The 25200-nt window shown below is 44.7% G+C and overlaps 2 protein-coding genes across 4 annotated transcripts in view; one reads left to right on the forward strand and one right to left on the reverse strand.

Moving 5' to 3' along the window:
• The window catches only part of LOC306925806 (nardilysin-like), a 32433-nt gene extending 22523 nt beyond the window's left edge, over window positions 1–9910 (forward strand). For all 3 annotated transcript variants that reach the window (XM_079504889.1, XM_079504890.1, XM_079504891.1), the window contains 9 exons: window positions 118–149; window positions 1889–2027; window positions 3937–3984; window positions 4223–4275; window positions 4715–4798; window positions 5418–5501; window positions 6330–6453; window positions 7690–7779; window positions 8085–9910. In XM_079504889.1, the coding sequence (XP_079361015.1) occupies window positions 118–149; window positions 1889–2027; window positions 3937–3984; window positions 4223–4275; window positions 4715–4798; window positions 5418–5501; window positions 6330–6453; window positions 7690–7779; window positions 8085–8300 (870 nt within the window). In that variant the 3' untranslated portion in view covers window positions 8301–9910. The remainder of the gene's footprint in view (window positions 1–117; window positions 150–1888; window positions 2028–3936; window positions 3985–4222; window positions 4276–4714; window positions 4799–5417; window positions 5502–6329; window positions 6454–7689; window positions 7780–8084) is intronic.
• A 12315-nt stretch (window positions 9911–22225) lies between these two features.
• Window positions 22226–24091, reverse strand: LOC306926601 (xaa-Pro aminopeptidase 1-like; the record flags this gene model as incomplete). The annotated part of the gene is made up of 1 exon (XM_079505951.1): window positions 22226–24091. Exon 1 carries the CDS (start codon window positions 24038–24040, stop codon window positions 22226–22228), a length of 1815 nt encoding a protein of 604 aa, XP_079362077.1. The 5' UTR covers window positions 24041–24091.
• Between the last annotated feature and the right edge of the window lie 1109 nt (window positions 24092–25200).

Raw genomic sequence — 25200 nt, forward strand, 5'->3', positions numbered from 1 at the left:
ACACACACACACACACACACACACACACACACACACACACACACACTCCTTTTTCAGACTTTATTTGAAGTTTTCTCTGCTGTCTGTTAATTTCACATTTGTGTCTTTCTTCTCCAGGAGTCAGTAGAGTTTCTACAGTATTTCATAGAGTAAGTATTTCATTATCTTTGGATCATACTGTATAAATTGTAAATAGTAATTATATCATCATCAAACATGCCCTCACTTTGTGACCAGAGATGTCCCCCAAATATGATTACTACATTTATGTTTCACTAGTCCATTCAGTTTGCTAGTAAATAAATATTCATTATGTTCTGGGGGCACGCTGGCACAGTCGGTAGTGCTGTCGCCTAACAGCTAGAAGGTCCTGGTTTCGATTCCCGTTGGGGGCGCTGGGGGCGTGTTCTCTCCTCCGCGTCATCAGTGCCCATACCCAAGGCGGGGTTGGCGAAAGGGCCTTTCTGTGTGGAGTTTGCATGTTCTCCCCGTGTCCCCTAGGGTAGGTACCCTCACAAAAAACTACCCCCCCCTGGCCAGCCGGGGTGCCTGATGGAGGGATAAAGCAACTGACTCCTCATGCATAGAAAAAAAGTAAAAATAAATAAATAAAAATAAATGATGTGATGTTCTGTATTTAAAAAAAGATGTGTCCCTTTAACAGACATATTGCACTTTATTATTACAGTGGTACAAGTCAGAGAAATAAAACAAGTTTTAAACGTATGCAGGCAACCTTTCTATGATTGTCTTGTTTTATTTGTCTGTAGTTTTACACCATTAATAATATTGGCACTTAATATTTCCAAATAATACATATCAGGGAGGTCAGTGAGCTTGTTCAGTGGAGAGCTGGCCTCAAAATAATTGCATGTTTCTCCTCACTGTCAGGTGAACAGAAACGGACTAGTGACCTAATGTGTGTCCGTGGGGACTAACCAGCAGGCCTTTAATGTGTGTCCGTGGGGACTAACCAGCAGGCCTTTAATGTGTGTCCGTGGGGACTAACCAGCAGGCCTTTAATGTGTGTCCGTGGGGACTAACCAGCAGGCCTTTAATGTGTGTCCGTGGGGACTAACCAGCAGGCCTCGGCCATAACAAGGGACTACTGTACAACGGGACGTGGGATGGGAATTGGCATAATGACTGAATTGGGGGAAGAGAGAGAAAGGATCACTCCATCTAGCCAAACAGAGAGAGAAAGTATCACTCCATCTAACCAAACAGAGAGAGAAAGGATCACTCCATCTAGCCAAACAGAGAGAGAAAGGATCACTCCATCTAGCCAAACGGAGAGAGAAAGGATCACTCCATCTAGCCCAGGGGTTCTCAACCCGTGGGTCGCGACCCCTCGGGGGGTCGCCAAATTATTTTAGGGGGTCCCCAAATTATTTAAAAAAAAAAGGGTTTTTTTTTTCAAAAATAGCAGACCTACAAGCTCGTAGCGCGCCACTCGGTGGCGCGCTATGAGCTTGTAGATCTGCTATTTTTCAATAGCTAAATTATAACAATGCTTAAAACACCAAAAGGGGTTCCCGCCCAAAATGGTTTAAGGTTATTGTAGCAGTCAATTTATATTGGGGGTCGGAAGGGGGCGGGGCGGGGGTCCGGAGACATTGCCAAAGCATTTCCGGGGGTCCCCGGCCAAAAACGTTGAGAACCCCTGATCTAGCCAAACAGTATTTTACTGAAACTTCAGAGGTACAGAGCTTCTGTCATACACATGGAATGGAGAGATGGAATTAGACACTAAAATCTACATAATAATGATTCTATTATTTTTCATAACTTTAAGATGTTTAACTTTAATGTTGTATAGATTGTGTTTTTTTGTCGACAAACGTTTTTCCCATACAACTCATTTGTGCTGTTTTCCTCCTGGTTGCAGTAAACTGCAGTACCAGCCTCTGTCAGTAGAGGTCCCTGTGCAGTTCCGGGTGGTGGAGCTGCCTCAGAAACATCACATGCTTAAAGTCAAGTCCCTCAACAAGGGAGACGCCAACTCTGAGGTCACAGTGTACTACCAGGTACTGATGATTAGGTCACAGTGTACTACCAGGTACTGATGATTAGTACTACTGCAGTGGTTCTCATCTCTGAGGTCACAGTGTACTACCAGGTACTGATGATTAGGTCACAGTGTACTACCAGGTACTGATGATTAGTACTACTGCAGTGGTTCTCAAACTGTGGGTCGAGACTCGAGACCCCCAAATGATTTGGGGGGAGGGTCACCAGATGATTAGCTTGTGCAATGTGCAACATTGTTTTCTGACTCAACAACAGTAAACTATCCAGCCTACAGTAATGATAATGATAATGAATTTTATTTATATAGCACCTTTTTAAAACAATGTTCCAAAGTGCTGCACAGAGCAGGGTGAAGACAAAACAAAGGAAAAAAATACATCAAGTCAAAAAACAAAAACAACAACAAACAAAAGCAGATACAGCAAAATTACAGGAAATACAGTAACAAACTTTAAATATGTACAGTCGCGTAACATTTGGTGTAGAGGTACGTTTTTAATTTAGACTTAAAAACAGGCACGGAGGGTGCTAGCCTTAGCTGTGTCGGCAGTGCATTCCACAACGTAGGTGCACGGGCAGAAAATGCCCGATCACCACGTGTAATTAAATTAGTCCTAGGGACATCAAGGAGGGCCTTATTTGACGATCTAAGGGTGCGATCTGGTTTGTGCGGGGAGAGCATATCAAGGATATATTCAGGGGCCATTCCGTTTAAGGCTTTGTACGTGATAAGAAGAATTTTAAAATCGCACCTGGAGCCCACAGGCAACCAGTGAAGGCCAGCTAATATGGGTGTGATATGGTCTCGTTTTATCGTGTTTGTGAGTAGTCGGGCGGCAGAGTTCTGTATGAGTTGTAGACGGGAAATTGCTTTTTTGTTAAGGCCGGAGTAAATGGAGTTGCAGTAGTCAAGGCGTGATGAAATGAGGGCGTGAATTACTTTTTCAAGGTCAGGGGGTGAGAGGAATGATTTAATTTTTGCAATGATTCTCAACTGAAAATAGCATGATTGCACAACTGTGGTTATTTGTTTATTGAATGATAGGTCGGAGTCAAAGATCACACCCAGGTTGCGGGCTGCAGGTGTGATATTTGTGGACAGGGAACCAAATTGAGGGTGGAGGGAGAGGGTTGAATTAGAAGGGCCAAATAAGATAATTTCAGATTTGGACTGGTTGAGCTGGAGGAAATTTTGTGACATCCAGTCCTTGATGTCGGATAGACAGGCTATGAGGCATGATATATGATCTGAACCGGGTTTGAGTGGGATGTATAGCTGAGTATCATCGGCATAGCAGTGAAAGTTGATGTTGTGTGAGCGAATGATGTTACCAATGGGGAGCATGTAGATAGAAAATAGCAGTGGACCTAGAATTGATCCCTGAGGGACCCCACATGTGAAAGGGGCCTGAGTGGAGGAGGCCTCTCCTATGCTGACGGACAGGGTCTGGCCTGAAAGATACGAGCTGAGCCAGTCCAGTGCCGTACAGTATACGTATATACAGGGCATTAATGACTTTTAAGACCTTTTTAAAACGTCTAAACTGAAGAAAAAAATAAATAATAATAATAATAATAAATTAATGAATAAATGAATTAAAGGTGACCCAGGTCGGTGTTGGGCCGGCTTCAGACAGAATTCTGTCAGGCTTGGACCCCCGTCAAGCTCAACTGTCCAGGCCCAATGAAAGCTCTGTGATAGATAGACTGACTGACTTATATGTGTATGTTCTGTGTTCTGTAATTAATCTTACGTACGTGTGTGTGTGTGTGTGTGTGTGTGTGTGTGTGTGTGTGTGTGTGTGTGTGTGTGTGTGTGTGTGTGTGTGTGTGTGTGTGTGTGTGTGTGTGTGTGTGTGTGTGTGTGTGTGTGTGTGTGTGTGTGTGTGTGTGTGTGTGTTGCAGTCAGGACTGAAGAATCTGAGAGAACACACTCTGATGGAGCTGTTGGTGGTGAGTAACTTTACTCCCAGTAAAATGTATTATGTTAAAGTTACTTTACTCCCATTATAAGGTATTATGTAGGCCTACTTTACTCCCATTATAAGGTATTATGTAGGCCTACTTTACTCCCAGTATAAGGTATTATGTAGGCCTACTTTACTCCCAGTTAAACGTATAAAAAGTATTATGCAAGTTACTTTACTCTCTCTCTGTCTCTGTCTCTGTCTCTCTCTCTCTCTCTCTCTAGATGCATATGGAGGAACCATGTTTTGACTTCCTCAGGACCAAGGAGACTCTGGGGTCAGTGTTCTATTCTCTCTTCTCTCTGTCATGAACATGTTATAATAACCACAGTTTGATATTAATATTACTGATAGCGTGACTATACTTCAATAATTAACAAGTTATAACTTTGTCTGCGACCAATATGTACAATATATTTTTGAAAAGATGTATTTACAAAGTTGTAAAGAATTTAAAATAAAACGGGGAGAACAGCAGAATAGTGATATCCACGTGTAGGCTTTCACACAGTGAGTCATCTCATCAAAAGGAAAGGAAGTGAAACTGCATCTAGTCTCATAGTATGTGGCACATTTAACCACATTAACGATGCAATGCCATTTCCTTTGTAGTGTAGGAGTATGCTCATTGTAAATGACACGCTGTGTGTCATCCAGGACTTAAATTAAATAAAACATGTAGACCTAATTGAGTGCTCCACCTCTGTGTCCCACAGGTACCAGGTGTACCCCGCCTGTCGCAACACCTCCGGCGTGCTGGGCTTCTCCGTCACCGTGGAAACACAGGCCACCAAGTTCAAGTGAGTTAACGCCCCGTGTATGTGATGCAACACAGACAGCAGCTTTTTAAAAAGGAACCATGCACTTTGAAGAACCATCTCACCGACGTCATCGTTCCCTTTTTATGAGAATCCGCTTTAAAATGGTGTAATCGCTTGTCGTAGTGTTGAAAAATAATCCAAAGTGGGGATCACAACAACAGAGCAGAGGAGGAACGCGCCCGCTGCGCGCCACCGCCGCCATTGGAATGCATTGGGCCTCAATTTTTCCCAGAACCCTTTGCATGGCAGTGCGATGGATGTTTTTCATCAAAACGCGTCACCTATCCCACTCTTTCCGATAGAAACCCTGTAAGTCTCAAAACGTATTAAAAACGCAAATGAAACAATGAAAACGTAACTCGTTTAACTCGTTATTGGGAGGGAAGCTGTTCTACAATCGATTAACTTGTGTAACTCGTGAATGGGGGGGAAAGTGTTCCTAGAAATGTATATAAATATAATATGAGAAGTATGCGCATAATATGAAGGTGAAGTGTTGCTGTTGTCCAACCTGGTTTGTCTGTGTGTGTGTGTCTCAGTACAGACAGACTTTAAACGTGTGTATCTATGTGTGTTTTTGCGTGTCTCTGTGTCTCAGTACGGACTTCGTGGAAGACAAGGTTGAAGAGTTCCTGGTGAACTTCGGAGAGAAGATGGTCAACCTGAGTGAAGAGGCCTTCAGGTGTGTGTTCGGCTGTGCGCACATGCGTACATGTCTGTGTGTGTGCGTGCATGGGTGTGTCTGTGTGCGTGGCATGAGTGGGTGTGTGTCTGTCTGTGCGTGTCTGTCTGTGTGCGTGGCATGAGTGGGTGTGTGTCTGTCTGTGCGTGTCTGTCTGTGTGCGTGTGTGCATCTCACTGACACTATTCTCTATTTTTCATTCCAGTACGCTGACTGACTTGATTTCAATTATTCATAGAAATCCCTCTTTTCTTCCATTCATTGCTTCCGTTTCATGTCTTGGTTTTTAAAAGATTGTATTCTTAATCAGAAGTATAGGTACTGATCCCTGTCAGAACTTCTTTGTATGTGGGTTGTATAAGGTTTGCAGAGTTGCTGTGAGTGACTGTGTTTGCAGGACTCAGGTGACCGTTCTCATTAAGCTGTAGAGTTGTGAGTGTGGTGACTGTGTTGGGTGGTTGCAGGCAGGGCCGGCCCTCCCATCAGGCAGAACAGGCAGTTGCCTAGGGCATCATGAGGGGAGGGGGGGCATCCACCAAGCAAAAACAAAAAAAAACACAGTGCTTTAGAACACAAGGGGGCCATGGTCATTTTTCAAGGGGGCATCACGAAAAATCCTGCCTAGGGCACCAAATTGCTCAGGGCCGGCATTGGCTGCAGGACCCAGGTGACCGCTCTCATTAAGCACTGTGTTGGTTGCAGGACCCAGGTGACCGCTCTCATTAAGCACTGTGTTGGTTGCAGGACCCAGGTGACCGCTCTCATTAAGCACTGTGCTGGTTGCAGGACCCAGGTGACCGCTCTCATTAAGCACTGTGTTGGTTGCAGGACCCAGGTGACCGCTCTCATTAAGCTGAAGGAGTGTGAGGACACACACCTGGGAGAGGAGGTGGACAGGAACTGGTTTGAGGTCGTCACTCAGCAGTACATCTTTGACCGGCTCAGCAAGGAGGTAGGAACACACACACACTAAGGCTGCCCCCAAACCTTCGAAGGTTCGGACATTCACTCGGCACTCGTCTCAGACCTCAATGAATGAGCTCAAACCTCTGCTTTTTATCTTTTTTCATTGTTAGTTTATATATCTATATATATATACAGGAAAGCCTGACAGGTTCTACAAATCCCGAGTCCGACACCAAATTAATGTAATCTCTTTCTAACATTCACTTTCTCTGATTGTAGCCGCAACTACAGTGCTGCGTGCAGATAGCCTACATGCAAACAGACCATATGCTAGCTAAGTTGTAGTTTTATTAAACATAACGTGCAGCCGAAAAATGCTCTATTAATACCGTGTTCTCCAGCTTGGTTAAATGGTTCGGTGCTCGAAGGTTAAAGATGAAATAATTTTAAAACGATGGTTCGGACGTCCGCTCGAAAATCCCTGCTGAAGCTTGAATCCTAAAAACAGGAGTCGGGGACAGCCTTAACACACACACACACACACACAGGCACACAGGCACAGACAGACGGACACATAGTAATTTATCAGACGCTCTCATCCAGAGGGATTTATGAACTCTAGTCACCAAACAACAGGATAAATGTTCTCGTAAATAGTGCAAAGGAAAACAATGAACCCAGGCGTCCCTATTCTGGGGGCAAAAATGGCTGATCTACAAGCTCACAACGCGGCATGGTGCGACAAATTGTGACTAGTTCGGCTCTTCTCAGAGAAAATATTAAGTGTAGAGTAAAAAATCACACCCGTGTGAACTGACTGATCAGCTGTGGTCTGACGTAATGTCTGACGTAATGAAATCACACCCGTGTGAACTGGGTGACCATAGCAACCATGCTCATTTTTTGGTACGAACAGACACGTAAACTAACAAAGCCAGTTGTAGGAGTGGTTTACACCACTCAAAAATAACAGGAGGGGGCTCTTTCTGTAGTAGTGGGTCACCTCCTCATTTTCAAGTCCAGTGATGGGGTTTGAAATAGACTAACTACAGGCCACAGACAGTGGTTAAGCTTGAGATTGTTTTAATTGTGTGTGTGTGTGTGTGTGTGTGTGTGTGTGTGTGTGTGTGTGTGTGTGTGTGTGTGTGTGTGTGTGTGTGTGTGTGTGTGTGTGTGTGTGTGTGTGTGTGTGTGTGTGTGTGTGTGTGTGTGTGTGTGTGTGTGTGTGTGTGTGTGTGTGTGTGTGTGTGTGTGTGTGTGTGTGTGTGTGTGTGTGTGTTAGATTGAAGCGTTGAAGCAGATCACCAGGGAACATCTTGTCTCCTGGTTCATGGAACACAGAGACTCTTCCTGCAGGAAACTCAGCGTCCACGTAAGACATGACCACTAGAGTGTGTGTGTGTGTCAATGGTATTGTCATAGTCCCTCCGGGATATGAGATATAAACAGCAGACCCTGGAACTGGACTGTTCACATACTTAGCTGTACGCTTTCCCTTTCTTTCTCCCGTTCATTGGCTCAATGTTTCTCTCTCCCTCTCTCTCACAGGCAGGTGCATGATTTAAAAAAAACAATTGGACAACACAATCAGCCAGCATGCACCGACTGGTTTTGTCACATTGCGATTTGTGGATGATGGGTGTGATCCAGGCCTAACCTTTTTGTTCCTCTTCTCAGGTTGTGGGTTTCGGGGTGGAGGAGAACGACCCGTCCCCTGCCCAGAAGGAGGAGCAGCAGTGTGTGGAGGAGCGCTCCTCGTCCTACGGGGAGGTGTCCAGGCTCACCTTCCTCCCTGCCTCCTCTTCCTCACTGCAGGACACCACTCTCATCACTGACATCCGCTCGTTCACCTCCTCACTCCCCCTCCACCCCTACCACAAGATCCTCAAGTGAGACGGGTTCCCCCCGGAACTGAACAACAGTTCCCACTAGGGAACTAACTGTTTGACTGTGACACCAGTAACCTCTTCTTGTTCAAATGAAACAGCCTCTCTCTCGTTTTTACACCCTTTACTTTGTCCATTTCATAATAGATAATAAAATCTTGTGGAAACCTTGCATCTCCAAAACTGCTTGTAGATCAGCTATTTTATCTACTTTTACGGAACATTGTCATAGGACGAAGTAGGGTATTATTTTTACAACAGTGGTTATTCATGTCAAAGAAAGGACCCCAAAATGTATTTGTATTTGGTCGCGGACACCCCATCTGCAAATGTTTTTGCCAGGACCGAATGATTTACGGAAGAGAGAAACAAACAAAAAATATGGAGATGCAAGCTTTCACATGAACCACTGTAGTTTGTTCAAACTAAAGGTCAGTGTTTTGCCAGTGTATTTCCTGTCAATGGTCGCTATGGTAACTCAGGGTGATAACGAGCATTAATTATAAGCTAAGCAGAAACATTCTCATACCTTATATGGACTTCTTATCACAGTCTGCGAGACGAGGAGACGAAGCCCTTTTTGTGTTCATAACATTAATATTTTATCATTTCAGGATTTGCGTATGTATACCTGTTCATACTGTAAGATGTTTGTCAATAGAACAATTAACTGTTTATAGAATGACGGCCAGTGTTGATACAGGTGATGTTGAATAGAAGAGAAAGGACACTTAATGTTTTACAGGTGTTGGAAGTGATATTCTTTGGTTAAAAAAACAGGACTGTTTCCATGAAATAATTAATTTATGGCGTTAATTACTTAAAATGAATGCATGAGAGTGCAATAGGGTGTGAGATAAGCCATATTAATGACCATAATGGCGATATTTTGGACATAGTTAAGAATGGTGATTGGATTTGTTTTGACTGTATGTCCAGATACCCTGTCCAGGACAGGCTTCAGATGCGCCTCCTCAGGAGACTTCTGCTTAATCTTGATTTATTAATTAAATTGTAATCATTTCACAACCCTATTAAAAACATTAAGCCTCTATATTCTGATAGTAATCATTGCTATAGAGGGTTTGTTCAGTAATGGGGGTCTCCCCGTCTCTCCTGCTCTTTAAACGGAAAGAAAATAAATTCAGGTGCGCTACAAATTTCTTCCAATCGGGACAGAGAATAGCACAAAGATCATTCATTTGCTTGTACTGTGTTTTCATCACGTACAATTTCACTTGTTTATCTTTTATCAGTCCTCTCTCCTGAGTGGACAAAGTTGGTATCCAGACTTGACATTTCCCCACAAATGTCTTTTTACTAAGAGCACTTACTGAATAAATACTTTTAAATAATGACTGCTATGGGAATATAGAGCCCTTTAAAACTTATTTTAACTAAAGAATATCACTTGCATTAACCAACATATCTACTCCACTATTTCCTAATGTATTGTACTGAAGGACCTAGTTCTTTTGAGACGTTTTGGGGGTCTCGACCCACCTGCATTGTCTGTACAGTATGACTGTCCAGGCAAACAACATAACCACTGAACTGTTGACATGTTCTCAACAGTTGAATATTATGTACATATTTATTAAAAACATCTGTAGCTTATTTACCTTTGGTTTTCACTTCCTTTCACTTCCTTTTCCACAACGTCCTGTGTGCGTGTGTGCATGCGTGTGTGCGAGAGAGAGACATGCATTGTCTATGGGTGAGGGGAACTGTGTGGGTGTGTGGAGGCTGTGGCTGATGAGAAAGGAAAAGACCATAGATGAAATGGGGACGAAAGATCGTAGGACATTGGTATTGCTGTTGCCACTTGCTGGTTCAAGAGCTTTTTATTTAATGTCCAAATAAATGCAACGTTTCGGTCCTTTGACCTTCCTCAGGCATATTAGTAAGTTGAGTGTGCGGAAGTCTTCTCTTCAATGGTATTGCTGTTCCGAAATACACCACACATTTGTATGCCTTTATGGCAGTGGTTCCCAAACGTATTTATGTCAAGGACCTCCAAATTGACACTAATTAGCCTGCGGACCCCCATTTGAAAAGGTATGCCAGGGACCCCCATAATTCTTTGCAACTGAATGGCTTGAAAATGGAAATTAAGAGTTTACACAGTACATGCATAAACTTTCCTTAATGATTATATCTGTTTTCAGTATTTATTTGTGATGTATTTTCTCTATTATTAAGGTTATTGTAGTGGTCAATTTGTATTGGGGGTGGTGAGGCGGCCACGAGACATGGCCAAAGCATTTCCGGGGTTCCCCGGCCCAAAAGGTTGAGAACCACTGCCTTAGGGGACACCATTCTGCAGACTTCTGAGCCTGCATGCTGTGCTGGCCATCGCTGGTCTATTATTATTATTATTATTATATATTTGACTTTCATACTGAAAATGCAGCATAAAGTGCTTCACATAATAATGAAATTAATATGAAACCCCGGTGCATAAACATGCATAATATACAGAAATGGCACTTGAAGGGTTAAGATTGTCTTATCTTTTTTCACAAGCACTGTAGGCTACTGCATCCAACACAGTTTCTGTTTGATTGTGTGTTTCTTGTTTGACAGTAGGCCTACTGAAACTTTTGTGTGTTTAAATCATGCCCATGTTGAACATTTTTCAATATGTTCCCCTACTTGGATTTCTTAGGACTTTTGATATATTATTAGTACTAACCTAGGCCTATTTATGAAACAAAACAAGTTGAAAGAGTTTCTGTTGCAATTGTTTTGAGGTTTTTTTTAGGTCCATTTCCGTCCATAGATTGCCTGTACTATACTGTCTGTGTGTGATCTGTAGGATTATATTAACGTATTATAAGACTACTACAATAATATATCATACATTCAACAAATATCCTCAGTCTTATGTAATCTTGTAGAAACAGACTTTCTACCTTCAGTTTCTCTGACAACCAATCAGCGCGCGACCGACCGTCTCTCCGGGCGATGGGATCTAGAGAGACTCGTATTTCCTCCATAGCAACACACCACGCGTCTATAGTAACCCCTCTATGGGGTAACCCAGACGTTTTTATTTAGGCTGGTAGTAACTCAATTCAATGCAGTTCACCACAGGAAACTTGTGTTTGTGTTCTAGTAGCCTACTCACTTGAGCAGGTGATTGAAGGTAGGGGGAATTTGTCAGATTCAATCAGAACTTGACCGTCAGAATGTGTGCGTCTCTGAACGTCACGCAGAAGATAGAGTCCACTCATCCATCTCCAACAGCCTCAGAACACAACACAGGTACATTTAAATACATGAAATATAAAAATTAAAAAACATCTAGGGCTATAGGCCTACACAGTGGTTGATGTATTTGATGACTTAATGTTGATAAATGGCTACTCTGTCCTGATTGGCTGAAATGTCACCTACCCGAAACAAATACATTATATTATTAAAGAGTGGGAGAGACGGGCAGATACCCCTGTGCCCTGTTACCGAATAAACACTCGATGAGTAGGCCTCAGGCACAGAATAGACTATAGTGATTTAACCTTTAAACAAAAAAAACTTTTGTTTGACCAAAAATCACTTAGCCTACCCTACATTAAACCTGATAAAAATAAGTCAACAATCATTTGGAGAGCCATGTTCTGAAGTGAACTGTATTTCTTATCAGTGGAGCTTCCTGTACTGAAGGACAAACATGTGCTTCCTGTCCACACTGAACTGATCCCTGACCAGCTGTTGGATACACTGACCTCCACCTGCCACACACACATCAAGGTACTGTGTACACACACACGCACATGCACGCACACACACCAATGTAGGTTTATAATAACTAAAACTAACTGTATTGTGTGTTTACAAAACTAACTAAAACTAACTGAAATCATCAAATCATAAACTATAGGCTAATGAAAAATCAGAAACTTGACACACACACACACACACACACACACACACACACACACACACACACACACACACACACACACACACACACACACACACACACACACACACACGGATGGATCAATTCTATTTAGTAGATCTATCAATGCATCTATCTATTGTTCCGTGTGCTGATCAGTGTTGAGTAAGATATAGCTACTTTACAATTAAGCTACTATTTCGCTTCCAGTAGCAATAGATGCCTGAGGTCACGTGCACGCATCCGCCTGGCCTGGGTGACAGCAGACTGCTGGGCGAGCGATGGCGCTTTGGCATGGGGGGCAGATCAACATATGGAATGAATTATGTACTGGCCATATATGGAGCGTGTCTTGAGTGTACAGGGTTTTATGAGGTCAGATCAACATATGGAATGTCATAACAGGTCAGCTCCATAGGGTTTGATGAGGGCCCAGGTAGGGCCGGGCCGTAATTTGCGGGCCTGTTGAAAACCTTAGTTTTCACCGGCTGCCTGGTGCGGCTGCACTAATAACTTTAGGGTGGGCCCTTCTAGAGTTTGAATGGAAAGGTATCAGTCAAAAGGGAGACATCGAAGAGGAAGGATGGATGGGAAAGCATCAATATATGGAATGTCAGAACAGGTCAGCTCCATATATGGAGATCTGAGGGTTTGAGGTTAGAGGTCAGATGTAGGGTTGCTGCCCAATATTGATGACATCAGGGATCTCCATATATGGGGGCATTCCCATAATATATGAGCAGGGATCTCCATCCCTGATGATGTCACGTGATGTCACGAGGCATGACCATATGGTCAACATATGTGTAAAAGCTATAGACCATATATGGTCATGCCTGGGGTGACCAACCAAACAACTGACTGACTGACTGATGGGAAATGCACGATTTCATAGTAAATGCGACCTGTGGTCGCAACTTCGCAAGACTCGCAATCATCTATGTAGCTGCATTGAAGCTATACTTTGTATCTAATGTGACATGGGATGGAGGATATGCTATGGCATTGAGTGGTTAAATAACATGTGTAAAAGCTATGGATGCAGATGGAGAATTGTATTTTTGATGTGATAAACAAACTGCAGTCAAACCTCATCTGGTTTTGATATTTTAGGTTGAGAAAATAACAAAATGCGCTAGAAAATGTAAGGATGTATCTTGTGTTACCAGATACAGATACTGGGTGGAAGAAATATACCTACTGTAGTTGAAAGTTAGTGAGTGCATCATTCTGAAAGTAGTATCCCCCCTAATGTATCTAGTAGGCCTACTACTCAACGCTGGTAGCCTAGTCATTCATCCATTTAATTTGCTTATTGATCGAGGTGTGACAAGAGCTCTATTCTTCATAGTATATGCATGCATATGCCTGCTGTTTGTCTTTACAGTATGAACTAGTAGATTTAAGTTGAGCTGTTTCTTTATGATTTAAACTGTTTTTAAGTTTGTTTTTCTTTATGATGTTAAGTTAGTAGTTTTAGTTTGAGCTGTTTATCTTTATGATTTCAACCAGTATTAGGCCCAAACCACACCACTGCAACTCCTTGCAACAAAATAAACCACACCAATGCAACTCCTTGCAACATGCCATTGGGAATAATGGTTGCAAGTAGTTGCATGTTGCAAGGAGCTGCATGGAGACCCTCTGGTGTGGTTAGGGCTTTAGAGTGCAGTTTGTGTTGTAAAGGCCCATGGAGTCAGGCGACCAGACCCTGTGTGGAATCATCCACATGGTCGTAAGAAATACCAACACTTCCTGGACCAACCACCATCCATGACTGGAGCTGGAAGGTCAGTGTGTGCCTGTCTCTCCTACACTGTCTCCTTCTCAGCTGTCCTCCTACTGTCTCTCTCCTACACTGTCTCTCAGCTTTACTGTCTGTCTCTCCTACACTGTCTCCTTCTCAGCTGTCCTCCTACTGTCTCTCTCCTACACTGTCTCCTTCTCAGCTCAGCTGTCCTATCTCTCTCCTACACAGTCTCTCATCTCTGTCTCTCCTAATGTCTCTCTCATCTTCCCTACTGTCTGTTTACTCTCCCTCTCAGCTTTTCTAATGTCTGTCTCACTCTCATCTGTTTCAGATTCTGTGCAATCACCAATCAGCACTGTTGTAACTCAGGTTGTGCTTATGTGTATTGTGCATGTGTACGTGTGTACGTGTGTGCATGTGCGTGTGTGTGTCCGCGTGCGAACGTGTGTGTGTGTGTGTGTGTGTGTGTGTGTGTGTGTGTGTGTGTGTGTGTGTGTGTGTGTGCATGCGTGCGTGCGTGCGTGCGTGCGTGCGTGCGTGCGTGCGTGTGTGCGTGCGTGCGTGCGTGCGTGCGTGTGTGTACAGGGACATCTCCTTCCTATGTGACGCCATGGTAACCTCAAAGAGAAGGATGACCCTTCCACCTCTGAGCGCCAGGAGCAGTGACAACCTGAAGGCAAGACTAGTATCTCTAATTATTACTATTATTACTGTTATCTCTATAGTGTATCGTCACTGTCACTGCTACTTTTATGTGACACCGTAGTAGGACAAAGTAATAGTTCATAATTAATTTATGAAAAAACAAAAATGTGAAATACAGAGATATGAGGTTTCTGGCTGACAGCAACAATTGTTGGTTTGTTTGTTTTTATGTTATTGGGACACAAAACCTACTATTACTACTATCACTACTACTATCACTAGACTATTTACTATTACTGTTACTATTAGTATTAGGATGCTACACTCTTATCCAGAGTGACTTATAAAGTGAGAGATTGGATTAAATATCCTAGATGAGTATAGTCACTATAGACATACTATTATGTCTGAAGAGTCTTCCTGCCTGCCTCTCCTCTCCAGGATGTGAGTGTGACAGACACTCTGATCCCAGAGGAGTATCACATAGTGAAGAACAGAGGAGTCCAGGGTCTGGAGTTCTACAACGAGTGAGTTCATGATGATAGAAGCTTCTCAGCACAATTTCTGTCCTTGAAGTCATGCAGGTCCTGAATTCACCGCAAAATGGACTGTTTTGAACTTCTAATCTAAGAAGTGTCTCTTCTGTTCATGAAACCAAAAAGGCAGTTTAATGTTTTATTTAGTTAAAACAGCGTTGCGTCTCCTCTTCCTCACCTCACAGTAAATTCACCATGCAGCTTAAAGATGAAGAGCAACGCCTGAGGCTCTTCCCTTCTCTGTGAGTAGTAAAGCTATATTACGAATCTTCAAGTCCAGGGAAGAACATGAAAGTTACAGACTAAAGAGTCCAGATTTTATATATAATTTAGTAGGGGTGCAACAGTTCATGAATTTAATGGATTATAAAAAACGTGTGTGTGTGTGTGTGTGTGTGTGTGTGTGTGTGTGTGTGTGTGTGTGTGTGTGTGTGTGTGTGTGTGTGTGTGTGTGTGTGTGTGTGTGTGTGTGTGTGTGTGTGTGTGTGTGACTGCGTGTGTGTGTGTGTGTGTGTGTGTGTGTGTGTGTGTGTGTGTGTGTGTGTGTGTGTGTGTGTGTGTGTGTGTGTGTGTGCAGGAAGCCCAGTGGCAGGCTGGAGGCGGTACAGTTGATGAGAGTGATGGATGACATGCTGGAGAAGGCAGGAGCCAATCAGAGACCTGAGGAGCTCGCACACCTGTCACAGGTAATCATCATGTTACATAAGATTCAATTAAACTGTGTGGTACTATCAATTAGCTCACATTAGCTGTGTAGATATAAAAACCTAGATGTCATTGGCCGCTGCAGTTCATTGGAGCGACTTGTATCGCACAGGAAGGCGGAAGTCAAGTGGAAGTGCGGAAGGCAAGTTGCCACTCAAGTTACTACTGGCCAATCACAGCAATTCCAGGACTTCCAGGCAGGAGAAAACAAACGTTTACATTGCCTCTGATTGGCTTACCGAATGTCCCCTTCTGTGACGCACGCGGAAGCTTGGCAAGCTTCCACATGCGCCACAGAAGCTTGCCTTCCCACGAGATACAGACACCCCAGAGCCGAAGGAGGCGTCTAGTTTTCTATGTCTATGATTAGCTCCATTGTTAACTTCAAGTCCTCCCTAAAAATCTGTCTGAATAGCAGTTGAACCTATTATAACCATACATTACTTGAGTAGAGTTGTAACAGGTTCCTACAGTTCTTTGTCTATTCCTGCAGTTCTTTCCTATTTTTCTTGTCTAGTAATTTGGAATTGCAAATGTACTCATTATGGATTATATATTTTACTGTACCCCTCCCCCCCAACAAATGGTACTCAGTTTACAATTATGTGCACTCAAAGGACCACAATGGAAAGAAGCTCTCAGTCTCAAGCTTTGTTGTGTTTTATCATTTTTGACAACTTTAATCAATCAAGCAATAAATCTAACTATGTTATCAAATACGCTTATCTCTCTGGTGTGTGTGTGTGTGTGTGTGTGTGTGTGTGTGTGTGTGTGTGTGTGTGTGTGTGTGTGTGTGTGTGTGTGTGTGTGTGTGTGTGTGTGTGTGTGTGTGTGCGTGCGTGCGTGCGTGCGTGCGTTCAGATGCAGAACCTGCTGGAACTGGTTCATGTGGAGCAGAACATCTACAACATTGTGTTTCATGAGCTGATCAGACAGGTCAGCGTGGAATGTGCTGAGAGGGGACACCTGCTGGCCAAACTCAGGTAGTGCACCTCCACACAATACATGCAGTACAATCAGCGGTTCCCAAACCTTTCAGGTCAAGACCCAAAAGAGAGATTAGACGTTTGCCCGGGACCCAAACTAGTGAAAATAGCTTATCTACAAGCGCACAATGCATCGATTTGTGCAGCGTTCCGAGCTTGTAGATCAGCTATTTTCATTAGTTGTTATTATTTTTATTTATGGAACTTCTCATATATATATTTTTTATACATTATACATTTCTTTGTATACAATTTACAATGCAGACGCTCTTAAACCAGAGCGATTTACAGTAAGCAAGAAAACATGGTAATACATCAAATACATAAAAATAGTCATCATGAATCATACGTACTGTAAGCTAATAACCACACAGTGGAATATCTATATAATGAATCTATGCGTGTACACTATAGAGTGGTATGTCTACATGAAATGCTATCTAAGTTGAGCCTTTGTATACGTGCCTGTAAGGTCGTCGATGCTATAGGGCAAAGCCATTGGCATGTAATAAAACACAGAAAAGGTTACATACGTTCAAATTACATTCATTGATTGCAACATGAATTGATTAAATTCAAAACATCAAAACAGTAAAATTCTAGAAAATAAATAAATAGAAACAGTTCTACTGTATACATGAATAGCACCAGAATAAGTTACAATACATATGACTGCAATGGCATCGTCTAGCTAAAATAATGCAATACATACAATTATTTTACATTTTTTAAAATTAAAAACAATTATTTTGAAATATTCTTGTAGACCCTTCTAGGTCCATTTGATTCTGTTTATGAGAGAACTCATTTTGGCCGATTGTATCTGCGATATTATTCTTATTCCATGACCATAAAAGATTGACTGGTGTATAGAGACAGTGGAAAAGTGACACGATGAGAACTACATGTATGCACAAAAACGAATTTCACTGTTTTCCTTGTAAATCTGTGATGTGACAATAAAGCTGATTCTGATTCTGTTGGGATCATATTCATATGTTTTCCAGGCAGCACTACGTGTCATTGTTAGACCACATCCCCAGACAGCTGAAGGGTTGTGTTTATGTGTTCCAGGCAGCGCTACGTCTCATTGTTAGACCACATCCCCAGACAGCTGAAGGGTTGTGCATGCTTATGTGTTCCAGGCAGCGCTACGTCTCATTGTTAGACCACATCCCCAGACAGCTGAAGGGTTGTGTTTATGTGTTCCAGGCAGCGCTACGTGTCATTGTTAGACCACATCCCCAGACAGCTGAAGGGTTGTGTTTATGTGTTCCAGGCAGCGCTACGTCTCATTGTTAGACCACATTCCCAGACAGCTGCAGGGTTGTGTTTATGTGTTCCAGGCAGCGCTACGTCTCATTGTTAGACCACATTCCCAGACAGCTGAAGGGTTGTGTTTATGTGTTCCAGGCAGCGCTACGTCTCATTGTTAGACCACATCCCCAGACAGCTGAAGGGTTGTGTTTATGTGTTCCAGGCAGCGCTACGTCTCATTGTTAGACCACATCCCCAGACAGCTGAAGGGTTGTGTTTATGTGTTCCAGGCAGCGCTACGTCTCATTGTTAGACCACATTCCCAGACAGCTGAAGGGTTGTGTTTATGTGTTCCAGGCAGCGCTACGTGTCATTGTTAGACCACATCCCCAGACAGCTGAAGGGTCTCCACACAGAGACTCTGGCTCAGAGAGCTCTGGACCGCAGGATGACTGAAGAGATCATCTGCTTCAAGACCAACATCCAGGAGATAAACACGTAGGTCTGAGTGGGGTGTCAAGGTTAACTGCGTACGTGCATGCATGTCAAATATTACATACGAAAAATGCACTTTTTAAAAACATTGACAATCTACAACAGCATTGCTCTGTTTGTTCTTACGATACGCTCGAGGTGTCTCAATACTCAGGGCCCTAGGCTTGTATTCTTTTTACCACAATGTTATTTAGACAGATGCTATAGGTTTGTTGTTTACTTAGTGGTATCCTATTGGTTATTAAATGGTAGGTTATTGGTTCACCTATGATAGGACCCTTACGGAGGCACTTACACTGTCGGTCTGCATTTGATGTATGTGTTTACAATGCTTACTGCAACTTTACTCTTCTAGTTCATATTCTATCCAATATTTTATCTTGTGTTATGTTGCTGTTAGCACGGTATATTTCGCATTTCGCTGATACAGGCCACAGACAGTGTGGTTAAGCTTGAGATTGTTTTAATCGTGTGTATGCGTGCATGCGTGCGTGCATGCGTGCGTGCGTGCGTGCGTGCGTGCGTGCGTGCGTGCGTGCGTGCTCAGGGAGCTGTCTGCAGTGAGAGACCATGATGAGTTTGTGTCGAGGCAGGCAGAGAAAAGCCAGCAGGAGTTAGCTAGAGCTCTGGACCAGTGCCAGAAGAACTCTGAGTAAGTTCTATTATGTTCAATTCTATATTTCTATATTATATCTATGTTCTGCTTTATCGTCGTATTGTCCCTTTCGCCATGTCACTGTACATTGTGTAGTCTAAGTTGAAATATATAGCACATTTCATACTGTACACAGGTGTGCTGTGGACACAATGTGCTTCAAAATAAAAACAAAAATAGGCAAGGATTAAACATGCAAAACTGAATTTATATTATAAAAACATAAGAAAAGCTTATAATCCTAGCTTACCACTAAATTGTAACTTAAAGCTTGTGATATAAGAGGTGTGTTTTAACAGACTGTTTAAATGACCGGAGTACCCCAGGGCTTTATACTAGTATACTGTGTGTGTGTGTGTGTGTGTGTGTGTGTGTGTGTGTGTGTGTGTGTGTGTGTGTGTGTGTGTGTGTGTGTGTGTGTGCGTGTGCGTGCGTGCACGTAGTGTGGTCCATGAGTATCATGATCTGTATGAGATGCAGCGCAGACGTCTGGAGGGTCAGGTGGTCAGACTGACCCAGGAGAGAGACCTGTGGAGCACAGTGACCTACAACCTGGCTGTCAAGGTCACCACACACACACATGCACGCACACACATGCACACATGCACGCACGCACGCACGCATGCACGCACACACGCACACACGCACGCACACACTTGTCTGCAGTGGTTTCTCATTCTACCAATGCAATAATGTCAATGTAGCTTTTAGCTACAGGCTAGTCGTTGTTGCCCTCTTGTGGTTGAAGGTAACAACTCTCACTGGACAAATGACTATAGTCTCTAAAAACCCAGAGCTTACATTATCAAATGGTTCTATAAATGTCTGCTCTACACGTGCTCTACAAGTTTAGTATGTAAATGGTTCTATACATGCCTGTGTGTTTAATAATGTAAAGGGTTCTATAAATGCCTACTCTACCAAAGTATGTAATGGAGTTGTTGTGTTGCTGTGTTGTGTCTGTACTCTGTAGGTGATCAGTGTGAACAAACTGCAGCTGGCCAGCAGGCTCCATGTGAGTGAACAGACCTGGTCCACCACGGCCCAACACCTCACCCTGTCCCTGAGCGCTAAGGTACTGTAATGTCCCCTCACCCTTTCTCTACTGTCCCCTCGCCCTGTCCCTGAGCGCTAAGGTACTGTAATGTCCCCTGACCCTTTCTCTACTGTCCCCTCACCCTGTCCCTGAGTGCTAAGGTACTGTAATGTCCCCTCACCCTGTCTCTAATCTACTGTCCCCTCACCCTGTCCCTGAGCGCTAAGGTACTGTACTGTCCCCTCACCCTGTCCCTGAGCGCTAAGGTACTGTAATGTCCCCTCACCCTGTCCCTGAGCGCTACGGTACTGTAATGTCCCCTCACCCTGTCCCTGAGCGCTAAGGTACTGTACTGTCCCCTCACCCTGTCCCTGAGCGCTAAGGTACTGTAATGTCCCCTCACCCTGTCCCTGAGCGCTAAGGTACTGTACTGTCCCCTCACCCTGTCCCTGAGCGCTAAGGTACTGTAATGTCCCCTCACCCTGTCCCTGAGCGCTAAGGTACTGTAATGTCCCCTCACCCTGTCCCTGAGCGCTACGGTACTGTAATGTCCCCTCACCCTGTCCCTGAGCGCTAAGGTATTGTAATGTCCCCTCACCCTGTCCCTGAGCGCTACGGTACTGTAATGTCCCTCACCCTGTCCCTGAGCGCTACGGTACTGTAATGTCCCCTCACCCTGTCCCTGAGCGCTACGGTACTGTAATGTCCCCTCACCCTGTCCCTGAGCGCTAAGGTACTGTAATGTCCCCTCACCCTGTCCCTGAGCGCTACGGTACTGTAATGTCCCCTCACCCTGTCCCTGAGCGCTACGGTACTGTAATGTCCCCTCACCCTGTCCCTGAGCGCTACGGTACTGTAATGTCCCCTCACCCTGTCCCTGAGCGCTACGGTACTGTAATGTCCCCTCACCCTGTCCCTGAGCGCTAAGGTACTGTAATGTCCCCTCACCCTGTCCCTGAACGCTACGGTACTGTAATGTCCCCTCACCCTTGACTCCTTCAAAACCGCTCTCAAAGGGCACCTACGGAAGGCTGCAATTCGAAACTGGCCCCTGTAAATAGTCGGAGTCCCCCCACCCCATTTTCCCCTTACTGTATAGTGTATACAGTATGTTTTTCCCTTTTTACGTTCTTTATACAATGATTTCCTGTTTTTGCTATGTACAGCTTTTGTGCCCACAAAATGTCTGCAACACATTAAATGCCATTGACAATGAAGGGAAAATTTACGTCATCTTGTCCCCACACGTCTCATATTTGCCATCGACAATGAAAGGAGAAATTAGGTCAAATGTCCGCCAAATATGACGTAACGTAAAGTGTCCGCAACACAAACATTAAATTCCATTGACAATGAAGGGAAAATGTATGTCATCTTGTCCCCACACGTCTCATATTTGCCATCGACAATGAAAGGAGAAATTAGATCAAATGCCAAATATGACAATTTGTGGCATCAGGCATTCTGATTGGCCATGCAGTATGAGATGATGCATGATGATGTACGATGATAAGAGCGCCCCTCACTTCACACAGGTGTGATTTTTTTGTTATTTGTACGTCTCTAAATGTTCTGATGAATTGAAAATGGTGGACCCTGTTGTAAACAAGTGTAATGCTTTATCATGGTGTCGTCCACAGTATTAACTTCCGTTTGAAATGTACCCATTCTGCATACTGTGAAATACAAATTTCAATCAATCAATCAATCAATCAAGTCCCTGAGCACTAAGGTACTGTACTGTCCCCTAACCTTGTCCTTTACCCCAACAAGCTCACAGGGTGTCATTTCGTGACGTGCTGCAAGCTTGTACATCTGCCAGTTTTTAACATTTGATTGTTAAACAACATGATTTAGAACACATACATTCGTAGAATTGGCCTCAATCGGAGTCAATGGTGGCGGGCAAATTATTTGGTTGTCCTTGACATGAAAAGGTTTGAGGTAAGTCAGTGATTGGTCTTCAGGCAATGACCTGGGTCTCCCTGATCAACCAATCCAGGGCCTCCCTGCGGCCCTGCCTCTCCAGCTCCGCCCCCACCGTCTCCCGGCACTTCCTGTGGTAGTCGTTGAGCCAGTGGCGCTCCCTGGTGGTGAGCAGCTGCGTGTCGATCATCCTGGCCTGGAAGGGGACCAGGGTGAGAGGCTCCATCGTCAGGCTGCCTCTGTCCCTGTAGTCGTACTTGGTCTCGGCCGGCACCACCAGAACCACGTTCTCCAGCCTGACGCCGAAGGAGCCGTCCTCGTAGTAGCCCGGCTCGTCGCTGACCACCATGCCGGCCTCCAGCGGCACGTCGTTGAGTGTCTTGAAGCTGATGCCGCACGGCCCCTCGTGCACGTTGAGGAAACAGCCCACGCCGTGTCCCGTGCCGTGCAGGTAGTCCAGCCCCGCCTCCCACAGCGCGGCGCGAGCCAGCGCCTCCAGCAGGTGACCTCTGGTCCCATTGGGGAAGACGGCGGCGCTGACGGCAACGTGGCCCTTCAGCACGCGGGTGTAGCATTCCTTCTCGAAGGCGGCGGGCGTTCCGAAGTGCACGGTGCGCGTGACGTCCGTGGTGCCGTCGGTGAACTGCGCTCCGGAGTCGATCAGGTAGACTTGGTGCGTTGACAGAGTCCGGTTGGTTTGGGGCATGGGTTTGTAATGTATGATTGCTGCGTTTGGACCGACAGCGGAGATGGTCTGGAAGCTGAGGCCTACGAAATGCTTCTGCTGACTGCGGAATTCCTCCGCCTTGTCCGCAGCAGAAATCTCGGTCACCGTGCCTCTTGGGATCTCTTTCTCGAGCCAAGCAAATAGTTCACAAAGGGCGACGGCATCCTTGATGTGTGCCGTTCTCATGCCCTGAATCTCGGTGGCATTCTTCACTGCCTTGGCCAGGCAGAGCGGAGTGTTGGCGACAGGGCATCGGTGAACCCTGGGGATGAGCTGGGTGAGGGCGTGGCTGGCTTTGTCACAGATCCACACGCTGTCCTTGGTGCCCAGGGAGGCGCAAACGGTCTGGAGCTCGGTCCAGACCGAGTCGTACGGGCGTGTCTGGACGTCCAGCTCAGGCCTGTCTGGGGCATCGAGCTGCAGGTGGCGCCGCACAGCCGGATCGGCCAGCCGATTCTGGTCCACAAACAGTATGACCGTGCTCGTCCCCACCAAGGCGTACGCAAAAAACACGGGGTTGTACTCGATGTCCGAAGCACGGAGGTTGAAAAGCCAGGCGACCTCGTCCAACGCCGTGGCAACAAACCAGGTGATTCTCCTCTCTGCCATCTTGGCTCGGAGGGCTGTGATCTTGTCTTGCCAAGACAGTCCGGAGTACTCCAGTCTAAGGGTGACTAGCGGTGTGCTGGGTCTGGCAGCACGGTCCGCCCACACAACATCTATCAGGTTACTCTGCACCGCCACCAGAGAGTGGCCCGCAGCTCCCAGGGCCTCCGACATGCTTTTCCACTGGTCAGCAGCTATGATCCGAGGGTCCACACCCACTTTGGAGTTCTCTGGCAGAACGCTGATCAACCAGTCCTCCTGGGTCGGCGTCTCCTTCAGCCCCGTCCTCATGAGGGTCCAGTTGGCGTCCATCTGCTGACCGGCCTGAAGGAAGTAACGTCCGTCCGTCCACATGGCTGCATGCCGCTCTGTCACGACGGCCGTGCCGGCGGAGCCATCGAACCCGCAGATGAACTCGCGTCTGCGGTCACACGGCGCGATGTATTCACTCTGGTGTGCGTCTCCGGAAGGGACCACGTAGGCCTGGACGGGCCCGGACGAGTGCTTCCCATCCTTCATCACCTGGCGGAGCTGTCGGAGCAGCTCCGTGGTGACCTTCGGAGACGTGGCCGTGTCTTTGGAATACAACTCCTGCACTTCTTTGATCACCTCATGTTCATTTACACACGCGGAGGCTGCCATGTTAGCGTTGTTTGAAATGTATGTGCACCTTTATTTTTACTAGACACTAGTTACTCTTAGAATATTGTAACCAGTAAAGTAGCTATTACTTTCTGTAAATACCGGTAGTTACTTTTTAAAAGTAACTTTCCCGATACTGAAGGTCAGTCATATGACGTATCTATGCCTATATGCCTATATTTGGCCATGGTTTCCTCATTGACTTCAATTACAAACATTGTTGCTGTCGGTTAGAATATCTCTAGAATATCATATCTCCATATTTCTTTTTATGTTTTTGTTTTATTAAGTAGTGAAAATAGCAGATCTACAAGCACACAATGCAATGCATTGCGGTGAAGATCGTCTGTTTTATTTTATTTACGACATGTGGACATCATGCTGATGTGGATGTCGGACAACCACATCAGCCAGTCTGTGCCCAATCTGTGATGTCAGTCACCTATGACATATCAATGATGTATTACTATTACGTACTATTACTATGACGTATACATGATTTATTACTATTACTATGATGTACTGTACTATTACTATGACATATAAATGATGTATTACTATTACTATGATGTACTATTACTATGACGTATAAATTATGTATTACTACTATGATGTACTATTACTATGACGTATACATGATTTATTACTATTACTATGATGTACTGTACTATTACTATGACGTATAAATGATTTATTACTACTATGACGTATGACATTTAATGATGTATTACTCCAAACCTGAGAGAGGTTTCGTACGTCATGCTGCTAAAGGATAAAACCAATGTTCCTGCAAGGTTGCATAAATGACGCGTGCGGCTCAATCGTCCTGTTAGCTAACAAGCTAGGCTATTCACCTTCAATCCGATCGAGCCTCCGGGTCGAGATCCGACGATGGCCGATGCGTTCGGCTGCTGCTCGGACGCTCTTCAGCGTGCAGAGGTGGCGGCCATGACACCAGAGAGGAACGTCCCACCGGAAGGCCTGGAGGAGCGTTATGAGATCGAGAAGACTTGCGAGTTCATCGGCCGCGGTCGGCA

This window comes from Electrona antarctica (genome assembly GCF_951216825.1).
Source record: "Electrona antarctica genome assembly, chromosome: 7".
Lineage (NCBI taxonomy): Eukaryota > Metazoa > Chordata > Actinopteri > Myctophiformes > Myctophidae > Electrona > Electrona antarctica.